This window comes from Lepidothrix coronata, unplaced genomic scaffold (assembly GCF_001604755.1).
Source record: "Lepidothrix coronata isolate B3197 unplaced genomic scaffold, Lepidothrix_coronata-1.0 Scaffold156, whole genome shotgun sequence".
NCBI lineage: Eukaryota > Metazoa > Chordata > Aves > Passeriformes > Pipridae > Lepidothrix > Lepidothrix coronata.
The window spans coordinates 975,985-989,019 of NW_016690336.1; the positions used below are offsets into that span (position 1 = coordinate 975,985).

The 13,035-nt window shown below is 49.0% G+C and overlaps 1 protein-coding gene across 1 annotated transcript in view; it reads left to right on the forward strand.

The window, feature by feature from the left end:
* Nucleotides 1-5,772, forward strand: part of SLC4A11 (solute carrier family 4 member 11) — a 95,803-nt gene extending 90,031 nt beyond the window's left edge. The window contains exon 19 of the mRNA XM_017828988.1: nt 2,137-5,772. Within this exon, the coding sequence (XP_017684477.1) occupies nt 2,137-2,200 (64 nt within the window). The 3' untranslated portion in view covers nt 2,201-5,772. The remainder of the gene's footprint in view (nt 1-2,136) is intronic.
* The last annotated feature ends 7,263 nt before the right edge of the window (nt 5,773-13,035 follow it).

Sequence of the window (13,035 nt, forward strand, 5' to 3'; positions counted from 1 at the left end):
TGATCTCAAAGTTCAGGGCTACCAGTGTGATAATCTCCAAAGGCACCTGTTGTGGTGTTTTCCTTGGCTGGTAAATGTGGGTCCAGTTCTTCCTAAAACAAAAGCAAATGTCAAAGCTACCATGGCTTTCAACAGGATCAGGTTAGAGCTGCTTGGGCTGGGTTTTTGAAGATAAACAGTCTTGGAAAACACTGAAGTCATTGTTCCTGTGGTAAGAATCTCTCACCTGCCCTTCACATTGGTGTTGCTTTGGGTGAGTGGATCAGTGGCTGGTAAATACTCCAGCTCTGTGCAGTGCTGGGGGATTGACTCTGGTGGGAATTGGAGGTTTCCATACAAGGAAGCTCAGCACAGAAAAGAAAACGTGGGACACTCTTTTTGCTAAATAGTCAATTCTTGGACATAGTATAACAAACTAAATTAGTGTGGAGAGAATTCTCTGTCGAAGAACCTGATTTTGTAATAAGAGTGGAATAATGCAGTGCTGCAAATATGTCTTCTTTTGAGTACATAAGATACTGCCACCTCATACTCTGTGTTTCTCATTTCTCTTTCCAGAACAGTTCTTTCTTAGGAGCTGGATAACCAGCCCTGCTGCTCAGGGGAAGATGCTGCTACCTGGCACAGCCCAGAAATTTGCCCTTGGCTTTCCTTCCTCTCGTTTCTTCTGCTTTCGTGTAGTTTCTGTGGCCTCCAGCCAAGAAGGCAGCACCATGATCCATGAGCTCTGTAGTTAATGACTTTTTTCCAAGGATTTGGCACTCTAAATAGATGAGACAGAGTGGAAGAAATTAAATATATTTTCCTTTTTCATTTTTTTTTAAGAAGTGAAGGGAGGAAGAGGAGATGGGACATCAGCCAGGGGTCAAAGTCAAGAATCAAACACAAATGAGTGAGACGTGACTTGGTGTCCCATCCAGAACACCAGCCATGTCTCAAAGCCCCATTTCCACCTGTCCAACAGCATTAGACACATGATTTGCATTGCCAGTGGTGAGGGACCACTGGTGTGCTCTTAATGTGAGAGATAATGAGAAGCCATTGAAATCCATTATTGCAGTGGAAGAAAATGTGATCTCTGGGTATCCCCAGTTCCTGGCTTTCATCCAGAACTTTAGGATGACTAGTTTTTGGTTGCTGAGAGAAGGATCATCTTCTTTCCAAGCATTCTGTGATGCTCATCTTGTCCTCCCATGGCTGTCAAGCATTTCATTTTATGGTGGGTCTGTTTAAGGAGATCCTGGTACTTCTCAGCAGTAGCTGATGTTTGGGATCTCTTGCACAGCTATTTAAGTCCCAAACTGGGCTTTCTGGTGCCTTGTGCCTTATTTTAACAGCTGAGGAACACCTTCCTTGTTAAACAAGGGAAAGTGTCACACTAAATATGCAGGAGGATTTAATGAAAGCAGCTCCAGAGCATATTGTTAGAGCACCACACCTTTGTCACCCAAATACGTCAATCCTTGAGGATGTTCTTGCAAACAAACAAATTTTAAAAAAGCCCAAAAGTAAGGGAATCACTGTCTCCACAATCCAATGGAGAATCTTGCTGATACATTTGATGCTTCTCTGAAGACCAAAGCTTCTGGTTTACCTGTCAAAGCTTCATTGTGGTGACAGCTGCAAGGAGCGACTTGGGGTACTCAGAGAACTTTTGTGTGCAGCTCTTTGAGCCAGCAAGTGATGAAAAAAAGTAGAAATTAAAAATAAACGGGGATTCGTGGCAAAGCAATGCATCCATTTGCAAACTGGAGGCAGCAGGAAGGCACTACCTGGGTGCCCCAGCACAAACCAGGAGTGTAGATTTGGGTGGGGGTGGTACAATTTTGGCATCTTCAAGACTTTGGGGTGACAGAGCACTTTAGGAAAGCTGCTTCTCTCCTGTGAGGCTGAGGAGATTCTCTTTCCTTTTCAGCTGACAGGAGAAGGCTCCTTCCAGAAGGAACTTTGCACTGTTGTTCCTGTCAATGTTGTATTTGCTTACAGGATTGGTTGTTTTCACTGTCCCCCATTTCTCCCCTTCAGCTGGGAGAGAATCTCATGGACAAACTCGACCGGGGGAGTCGTGGGGCGGACAAAAAAAATGCTCCGTGGCTCCAAACAAGCACTAACCTTATTTCTCTGTTTCAACCCTAGGTATAACCTGCTCCCAAGGATCATTGAAGCCAAGTACTTGGATGCTATGGATGCAGAGCACTAAAGGGGGGCCTCCCCCCAAAGGACAGCCCATTTGGAGTGGGAACAGGCGGCTTTTCCGAGGCGCAGGACAATCTAATGCACTTCTTTCCTTCACCACTTTCTCTCTGCTCTAACGTGGCAGCACACACCTGTCAGAGACCAAGGGAATGCTGGAGTGTCCCAAACCAGCCTTGGACTTGGGAGGACGATGCTCTTTGGAGCTGTGAGGCGAGCAAGCTTTGTGGAAAATGCTACTTCCCACATCCCGAACCCGGGAACCCCAAAGATCAGCATGTCTGTACGGTTGGAGCATGGATTCAGAGTTGTTCCCTCTTTTCAGGGTGGGGGGAATTCTCTCTTTGTGTTTTTATGCACCACATCCTATTCTTCCCAAACACTAAGGACACCAACTGACCCTTCTTTTGCAGAATGACAGCCTTGTCCTGGCCTTTGAGTTTGATTTCCCGTGCATCCATATTCCCAAATGGGTTTTCAGGGTGGGATGGCCTCGTGCTAAACCACTGATGGCAAGAGAGGTTTCTGGCCACTCTTCCAGATTAGTGGGTGTTTGGAAACAGCTGTAACATGTATTGATACAATCCCCAGCTTTGGATGAATATTTAATTCTTGCAAAAGAGCTTGGAAACATCCAGAGGTTGAGCTCTCATGGCGATGCTGATGAAACCACAGCTGGGTCTGAGCTATTTGGGAATTATTTTGGATTTTCTGCCATTCCTTCTTGGTGATCAAACCCAGAATTGTAGTTTTGCACAACTGCAGCATTTTTTTTTTCTTGCACCCAGAGTCAGATCCTCATCCCAGGGCAGTTGTGTTATGGTTGCATATACATATGTACAGGAGTGCCTATGTGTACATATATACATATGGATTTGTGTATATATTTTGCATAGATATACAGATAGGCCTGATTCTTTCCAAATATCCAAAGTGTTTTGTGCAGTCAGTGTTTCCCATGATTGCACTTGTTCTCTGCTTCAGTGCTGCTTTTTCTCATTTTGAGATATGGTCACTTTTTTTTTTTTTTCCCTTTGGAAGCTGCTCAGTTACTGGTTTTGTTCATGTGTTGCTTTATTCAAGGTGTTCCTTTGCTTCCTTCGTCCTGTGGCTTGAGACCTTCATCATTCTGTCCTGATGCTCCAACATGTGAATTTTGCCTTTAATTTCCATGTACAGAATGCAATGAAAAGTTTTCCTCTCTCGCCTAATCAATATTTGTTGGTCATTTCACTGTTTCTGTTTTGTAGCTGATCTCCAGTTTCCCCCCCCTCACTCCCAGGTGTTATATTATATTTCTGGATGAATTGAACTTCTGCTGTCTTTTATAAGTTCAGTTTATTTAATTTTGCTCGTAGTGTGGTCAGGTTTGGGTTTTTTTTTTTTTTTTTTTTTGGAGTACTGTGAAACAAGCTGCCCTTTGGTTCAGAGCTTTGCCCCTTGCTGCACATCAGAGGTCACAGGTGGAGCGTTCAGAAAGTGGTGGGCCCTGAAAATGACCTTTCAAAGCAGTAGAAATGAGGGAGGGAGAGCAACAGAAGACGAAATGCAAATATGTCAGCACAGAGAAGTGTTTTCTTACCAGTTGCTTGCCCGGTAAACGGTGCAGAGTTTTTATCAGTGGGGGGGTTCCTCCCACCCCCCCCTCTGCACAATGAGGGGGACCAGCCCTATAATGAGGGAGGGTGTAAAGCTGTGCTGAAACTAAGCCAGGCTCAAACCACTGAAGATTTGGTGTGTTTGCACTAAATTCAGAGGGTATTTAACCTTTTTGTAGCACTCAAGCACGTGTGTTAAAAACCAATTTTTTCGTTTCCTTACCAAACCCTTCATCTTTTGTATTGATCCCTGATGGAGGAGGGCAGTGCTGGGAGTGTTCCCAAGAGCATGGCCATGGTTTATGTATCCCTGAGGAATCCCAGGGGAAGGCCCTGAGCTCAGCAAGCAAAGCAACACTGTGTGATCCTAAAACCATGACCTTCATGTGGCACCAATCTAATCTCGTGGGGCTGCTGAGGAGTCCCAGGGTCAGGGTGGCCACCCCAGCGCATCAAAGCAGGTTGTTTGGCTTTCAGTCCCCCTCAGAGGGAGCAGGAGGAGCTCAGGCTGTGTCTGAGCAGGGCCAGGACAGCAGGAATTAAACCTGTGTGTGGTTTCTGACGCTTTTCTCGGTATTTCCTGGCTTTTGAGTCACTTCTGGGCTGAGATCACAGGTAGCTGTAACCAAGGCCTGTGTGTAGGAACAGGATTGTGGAGGTGGTGAGAGTGTGTCTGATCTCCAGTCAGCAGAAAAAGGGCAGGTGACAGCCAACAGCTCGGGACCTGTTGTGAGACAGGGAGTGCAAAGGCCTGATGAGGCTGAAATAACATGTTTTTCCCACAGATGTCAAAAGATTTAACCAAAGCTGCAATCAGAAGTGTCATCCTGTGGTGGAGTAAAGCTGTAAAACACACGTGCCCCGGGGGTGAATTTGTGGTGTCTCTGCTCTCCACAGGGAAAAGTCACCTTGTGGGGTGGTTTAAATCCTGTTTTGGATGCTGGAGCTGGAGGAAGGAGGGGATGTGCCCAAGGGAATGTGGCTTTGGTCCTCTTTGAGGAAGAGCAGAGGCTCTGGGCGGGATTTCCACCAGCACAGAGCCACAGTGGGGTGAACTGGCCTGCAGGTCTTGCCAGAGGAAATAGTTTTGAGATGTACCCTCCACTCCTCACTTAAAGGACCAAAACCACCCCCGTTAAAGCCTCTTTGAAAGCACCAATTTCAGATGGGGTCAGATGTTGCTGAGATAACGTAAAATGCAGGTAGCAGGGAGGGTTAAATATCCATCACAACTCTTGTTTATATCCTTTATTTTGTTTTACCAGTGTGACTTCAGTGTTTGTGTTTTCTTTGTAGCATCAGTAGGATTCTGTTTTGCAGGGGTTTCATTCTACAGGGGCCCAAACAGGAAAAAAAAGAAAAAAAAAATCAACTGATGGGAAATCAGCACAATTTGGGGGGCAAAAAAGTTGTGCTGTCTTAGACTGGTTGAACATTTGGACCCATTTCTCCAATATATGGGTAGAAGGGAGATGTATGGAGGCCTCTTGTCTCCTGAGGGTTTGTCATGATCCTGCAGAGGATTATTTTTATTTTTCATGCCTTTTCTCTTCTCGTTTGCTTCTGGTTTTGCTGACTCAAGTGCAGGCGTTTCCAGGAAGTGGGCTGACCAGGGAAGGAGGGTTTGTTCAGAGTTGATTGAACACTTTAATACTTCTGTGAAGGTTGAGACAATTAGAATGTAAAAGAAGATTTATTATAAGCTCTTTATATACGCACAATGCTCTGTGTAACTGTTGCCAAAGAACTGGGTTTGAGAGATGAGCTACTGGGAGAGTCCACGGTGTTCACCTGGGACCACAAGGTAGGGAAAAGCTGCTGGAACGAGTGGACTTGTGGAAGTTACTTTTTGACAGCTGCCAAAATGATCAGAAACTGGGGAGAGAATAAACTTCTGCTCTCAAACGTGTGGTTTTTGATCCTTGCATTGAATGTAGGAGCGAGAATGAGCTTGACAATTAAAGTTGGATTTATACCTGAATAGTTTCCTTGGTCTGAGACTTATTTTGTTGCCTTCAAAAATAATCTTGACGTGCTTTGTATGGAAATGGATGTGTTTCTCCATGTAAATTAAGGGAAGTTGGTGAAAACAGGGAGTGCTGAACAAGCAGGGCAGCACTTTCGGGATTGCTTAGGAAGCGAATCTGACAACTCCACCAGCAACAACCCCCAGACTCCCAGGAGTCAACATGTGAAGCTGTTAATAAATGTCAGGCTCTGCTTGGATGTGCATCAGTGCCTTGCTGTGAAGGGATGGGGATGGAGTGAAGGAATTCAGCCGGTTTCCTCCAGAGCTGCTGAAATGCTCCAAGGTGAGCCCCAAAGACTGTGGGATGTGACCCCTCTTCCCAATGACCTGTGAGAACTGGGATGCTCTGAATAGAGATCTGGAAGATGGTCACTCTGGGGTGGTACTGGGGGTCACAGAGTTCTCCCCAGAAGATCCACATCAGCTGTACCCAAAGACTGAAACTCTGTCAGCTTTTGCCTGTGGTGTCTGGCTGCTTTAGAACCTGGGCTGTGTTCTGTGGACACTCCTTGGAGAAACATGAAGTTGGCCAAAGCTGGTGAGAGCTGGAGAACACTCAGGGGTGGGAGGGAAAGGGTTGGCAACAAAAATGGTTCTGAGACCTGTTGTGTCACCAAAAGCACCTCCTGTTTCCCAGTCTGTGTCCTACCAAGCATCTGCACCATCACTGGCACACGTTTATGTTCCTCCTTGATAAAGTTGGGTTTTTTTATTGTTTGTTTACATTCTGAATGTGCCCTTTGGAGTGTTTTGCCTGCCTGGAAGTTTAAAGGGCAGAACCAGTCTTGGCTCAAGCTCGTCTCTTGTGTCTGTTCCCCCTAACCCTCAGCACAAAGCCATTTTCTGTCATCTCCTGACCCCGCTCTTCACTTCCCCAGCCCTCCTCTGGAAGCTGGCTCTGGAATCTCCACCGTGGAAATTCTGCCAAAGTGCCAAGTGGGAATTTTTCTCTGGAGAACTTGAGCAACAGTGTGGCAGTGGCTGCTCCTTGGGGCTTGCTTTGCCATCATAAGGAATTCTGAAGGACTCATAACTCTCCAACAGTTGCACTGTCCTCTGCTTCTCTTCAGCTGTCGTGGCCCAGTGTTCCAGTTGGGCTGTCCTGCTTTTGTTTTTCAGGCTTCCAAAACAGCTCCAATGGACATAATGGGATGGGTTTGCCCCATTTTTCTCTCTGTGTTGAGGCCTGTGGATGTGAGAATAGTCTCCTCTAATTGTTTTCATATCTGATGAAGGCATTTAAGTGCCAAACCCTGGCCAGTGCAGGACTGGCTGCAGAGAGCAAACTATCATTGTTGTGGAAGAGCAGACAGAGGAGGGAGTTGCTGGAGCACATAGAAACACAAATTAGCACTTTTCCTCTTACAGCTTTTGTGTGTTTTCCTTTCACACCAAGACAATCCCTGGTTCTGTCTTTCCTCCCCTCGTACAAGATGCTGCATGAACTTGGAATCACTTGGCTCTGTTCTGCTGTCACATTAAATATTTAAGAGCCTGTCCTGGGGGAGGTGCTGCCTTCTGCTTCCCATCTGCATCCCTGCTGCAAAGAGCTGCTGCCTTGGAGGGCTGGAGGCTGCACCTCATCCCTGGGACAAATCCTTGCCACTGCAAAAGCCAGCAGGGCCCCTTCTGTGCCCACAGGTGGGAACCCAAAAAGAGGAACAAAATGCAAGGAGCTGGAAAAACGGCTTGCAATTAAATTTTCTCCTTCTTGAGCTGAGCTGTGCTGGCACTTCTTAGCATGTAAAGAAAAAAAAGAAAAAGGAGCTCTCTGGCAGTGAAGTATTTATGTGACATGAGGGTGATATTTGTGTCATCCCCAACACTTGGAGCACTTGAGCATCTCAGCTGTGCGTGTAAGAACACACATCTTATTTGTGGGAGGCTGGGGAGCCAAAAATTGGATTATTTCATCATTTAATGGGGAAGGATAAGAAATAATTGCACCTTTTACCTGACGTGGTGCCCTGAGAGCATCTGGACCTGGCTCTGACTTCCTTGGCATCATCCAAACCAGAGATGAGCCCCAAACCTGGTGAATACTGTCACAGTTGAGCCTGGGAATGACCCACTCCTGCAAGGAGTAAATTCTCTAGGATCCAGGCTTGGATAGTTGCCCTCCAGCTCCCTCAAGCATCCTGGAGGAGCTCCCTGTGCTGGAAGAGGAGATTTTGAGTGTGAACACAAGCTGAGGTTGAGGTGAGGGTAAGGCTGAGAATGGCTGGGGAGGGTCTCAAAGCATCATCTGGGAAGAGCCAGAGCCTGCAGCCCTGTTCCTGGTCTCCAGCCACTGCATCTCCCCAGGTCCTCTGGGATTCCTCTCCCAGGTCTGGTCTCCACCAGGAGGAGCAACGTTGGTGACCCTCATATAAATGCATGTAGATAAAATAAAATAGACGTGGGAAACAGCAGGCCAAGGGGGAGGCAGTTTGTGTGGTGCTGACTTTGGAGGGCTGCAGGGCACGTGGGCAGCCTCAGATTCCTGGGATGTGAGGTGCTCCACACTCTGCCATGGGGATTGTTGTGATGTGCCCATCCCTGGGGCAGGGCAGGGGTGCTCAGACCGTGTTTGCTGCACCAGCCTTGTACCATCCCATTGGCAAGAGAGAAGAAATGGGGTCAGGGGAGGCTCAGGAGCTGTTTTTTGCAGCCCTCTGTTGCTCTTTCAGGATGACTGGAGAGCTTAAGTGTGTTCTATCCAAGGCTATTCCCTCCTGGACATGCTGGAGACCTCAAGCCCAGGATGGAAGAACTGGTAAAAAGTGGTTGTGCCCCCATCAGACAGAGCCTCCTGGGAGATGTGGGGTCACCTGGAGGTCCATGGTGCCCCTGTGGGATCTCCCTTCTTCCAGTCCAGGAGGGTCCCTCCCTCAGGTCCCTGCTTGGAGCCCAGGAATAGCCTTGGAAAGCTGGGAATGCTGTGCAGCACCTCTGGGACTCAGGGCTACACCAGGACTGTGAATATGCAGGAATTCAGCAAACCCCTCAGGATGGATGCTGAGGAGCAGGAAGGAGGTGGGAAGAGCGTGTTTGTCACCTTCTGGATGTCACTGCATGGAATTTTAGTGGATGAGCATCTGCCTGGCAGGGCCATAACCCTGCAAGGTGCCAAGTGCCCCTGTTCAAAGCAGATTTCTAATAATAGCTGGTCTAAATGGCAGTGGCATTTGCTGCAGATTGGAGCTGGAGAAGGAAGGGGTCAGATGGGGACATGTTTCCCCCCACCATGTCCTTCCTTCCCCACCAGGACACAAATGTGAAGCTCTGCCAGGAGCTTTGCAGGAGGATTGAAACCTGCATTGGCCAAAAATTACATGGATAAACTGTTCAAAGAGGAGCCAGGCCCCAGGGGTGTGAGCTGGGGGTTTGCCTTGTACCGTGGCTTGGTGTAGAAGGCATGGAAAAAGGGATTATTTAGGGTGGCTGCATCTTCAAACTGCTCTGACTCTGTCAGTAGGTTTCCCTTCTCAACATCCTGCTTTGGTTTAAACTGAAAAGGGGGTTTGGAATATTCCTCCCTGCACTTCCCAGCCCTAAATAGGACTGGACTATGTCCCTGGAGTGTTCCAGGTCTGACAGGGTCTGTCACAGCCCCAGGATGTGCCACTGCAGCAGAGCTGGTGAGAAGGAACCCGTTAACCCCTGTGCTCTGCATTTTAGGGGGATCAGGAACCCAGAGATGGACCAGAAGAGAAGGCAGGAGAAATGTTGCAGCCAAGAGTGGGTCAGATACCTGAAGTTTTTAGTGTCAGAACCAAAAAAAAAAAAAAGCCGTGAACTGAAGCTTATTTATTTATTTATGTTTGGAGTGGGGGTTTGTGATCGGTTTTTGGGGAGCACTTTGCAGCCCCGAGCCCTCCCAGGCACCGAAACCCGCTGTTTTTTCAGCAGGGATTTAATCTGCTGAGAGCAGGTGCCATCTAGGGGACAGACAACAGAAGACAAGGAGGGATTTCACTTCCAAACCTGCAGCGTTGGCTCCACCACACCGGCCCACCTGCACTTCCAAGTGCTTTGGCACCGAGCACAGACAACCCCGGGCTCGAAATGGGGAGTTAGTGGGTGCATGGCGCGATTCAAGCTCAGCCAGCCCCAAATCCTGAGGAGGAAGCACAAATCATGGAATGGTTTGGGTTGGAAGCGACATCAAAGCCCATCCAGTCCCACCCCCTGCCATGGGCAGGGACACCTTCCACTAGTTGCTCCAAGCCCTGTCCAACCTGGCCTTGGACACTTCCAAGGCATTGCCTTCATGCAGCACTTGTGTGCAAAGCCAAGGGCCAGAGGAATCCTCAGAGAAGGCTTTTCTCTAGTGGTTTGCTCTGCAATCACAAGTGGGATGGAGCACTGTGAGCTCAGTCTCTGCAGGCACAGCTCATGTTTCCAGCTCTAGGCTGGCCATGATGTCCTGCAGGAACCTTCCCTTGTCCTGCTGCTCTGCAGAGGGATGTATCCTGCTGGCTTTTAAACTTGGCCAGCAGTACTTGCTCTGCATCACCCACTTGTCTCCCTCAACAATTTGGATGGTCCAGAGGTGTAACAGGACAAGCAGAGAACCACAGAGCCATGAAGGTTGGAAAAGGCCTGTGAGATCATCTGTCCAACCATTCTCCAGCACTGCCAAGGCCATCACTGACCCATGGCCCCAAGTGCCACATCCACAGGGATTTTAAATCCCTCCAGGGATGGGGACTCCACCACTGCCCTGGGCAGCTGTGCCAGGGCTGGACAAACCTTTCCAGGAAAAAAATTTGCCCCAATATCCATCTTAAACCTCCCCTGGCACAGCTGGAGGCCATTCCCTTTCCTCCTGTCCCTTGTTCCCTGGGAGCAGAACCCGATCCCCCCCAGCTCCCCCCTCCTGTCAGGGGGTTGCAGAGCCAGAAGGTCCCCCCTGAGCCTCCTTTTCTCCAAACTTCTCCCCTGCCACCAAGGGGGGGCTGGTTCCACACTGCATGACTCCACCTGAGCCCCAAAACCTAAACCAGCAGCTCCCTCCCTGGATTACACCTAAAATCAGGCTCTGCCCAAGCCCTTGGAACAGGTGGATGGGAGAGCAGGAGGTGGGAATGCTGCACATCCCTGGCTTTGAATAAACAATGAGCACTAATGAGACCAGCTCATTAATAAAACTCTGCCAGATGGGTGACTACAGGTGTGAGCCAGAGCTGCAGGGCCCAAGGGTTTGTGTGGGAAACTTCAGCTAAATCACTCATTCCTCAACCTTTCCACTTCTATTTCAGGTTTTTGGTTTTTCTCCGACTTCTTCATCCCCCTTGGAAATCCTTTTGGCACCACGGGAGGAGCTGCAGGCCAAAAGTTTCCTGTCAGGGGCTTCTCTCCCTCCACCTCCATCCCCAAACGTCCTTCCTGCTTATCCCCATCCTCTCCTGGGACGACCCCACCCGTGCAGGACATCGGGATGAAGCTGCCAGCACGCCTTGCCCTGGATTTATCTGCGATGGGGCACAGAGAAAACTCCTTGAGAGCCCTCCCAGGTAACCAAAAATTGTGATTTCAGCACCAAAAGCTGCCTGTTGTCTGTGCAGACTCCAGCAGAGGGAGCGTGGCTGCCTGGAACGGCATTAAAACCCTCTGCTCGCCAGCAAATCCTCCGTTTGGAGATGAACTATCAGGATGCCTCCTTTGGATGGCGTTTTCCGGTGACATTTCCAATTGCTCCCCATCTGCTCAAACGGCAAAACGTATGGGGAGCCTTTATAAATAACTGAACAGTTTAATTTTATAATTTTTATTTTTCTATTTTTAGGGAGGTGCAGTAAATAGGAAAAACCAAAAACCCGACTCAGAGCTTTAAGTCACAGGTAAATCTTTAACTCGTCCATGCTGGGTCGGCTTTTCCCTTCGTGGAAATGGGATTTTAGGCAGAAAGCCCTTTGCTGGTTGGATCCCCTGGCTGAAATCCTTTGGCTACTGATGTCACCATGTGGGGTGGGAAGCCAAAGGGATGGGAGGATGCAGGAATGGTTAACTGGGCTGAGGACTTCACACCAGGGAATAGGGACAGGGAAGTGTCCAAGGTCAGGCTGGACTGGCCTTGGAGCAGCCTGGTCTAGTGAAAGATGTCCCTGCCCATGGCAGGGGAACAAGAGGATCTTTAAAATCACTTCCAACCCAACCCATTCAGTGATTCCATGAGATCTTGTTCTGATCCAGCCAAAACCGTTCCACTTAAATGCCATAATTTCTTATTTGGGGTCTCTTCTTCGGACACCTTTTGTCCTTTTTAAAATTGTAAGTTGACTTTTGAGGGACAGACATGTGGTTTGAAAAGCAGAAATGCAGAGCTTTGCTGCTTTCCTGGGCCTTCCAAGTGCCTCAGTTTCCCTCCCCCAAGCTCCCATTCAGCCACCACAGAGCTCTGCCAGCCCCATTCCCCAGCCCACATCCCAAGGGAATGAGACTGGCCACCACCGTGGGCTGGACCCCAAGTCAAGGCATTGGTGTCTGGGAGACCCAACGAGGTCTTGGGTGCCACATTCCCACCTCCCTGAGCTGGTGTTTGCTGGGTGAACACCCCTGGGGAAGTGTTCCCTGAGGCTCATCAGGAGGAGATGGGAGCAGGGGAGCCTCAGAGGGAAAGCAGGAGATGCCCATGGAGAGAAGGCGATGATTTGGTCAATTTGGGTCATTGAAACACCTCATTCATCCTTATTCCTGATCCCAACCCCGGGAGAAGCCCCATGGTATCCCCACAGCTTTGGGGCATTGGCCACACTCCTGTGGGAGTGGGTTAAGCTTCCCCATTTTCCAAATCTGAGGGGGTTCGGATACCCCAGAACCAGTTCATCCCAAACTTCTCTCTTCCTCAGAGACGCTCCTTGAAAGCTGGTGGGTCTCCAGTGATTAATTGTGTCCATCTGGGCAGGCTCTGCCTTTCCGAGGGGGAAATGTCCACGCCCGTGGTGCAGGGAGGGTTTGCTTTGGGATCCACACCCGTGGTGCAGGGAGGGTTTGCTTTGGGATCCACACCCGTGGTGCAGGGAGGGTTTGCTTTGGGATCCACACCCGTGGTGCAGGGAGGGTTTGCTTTGGGATCCACCCCGGTGGTGCAGGGAGGGTTTTCTTTGGGATCCACACCCGTGGTGCAGGGAGGGTTTGCTTTGGGATACTGACCCGTGGTGCAGGGAGGGTTTGCTTTGGGATGCTGCTCCCGAAAACATAGAGAGGCGGAGGGGCCTCGGAGCTAATGAG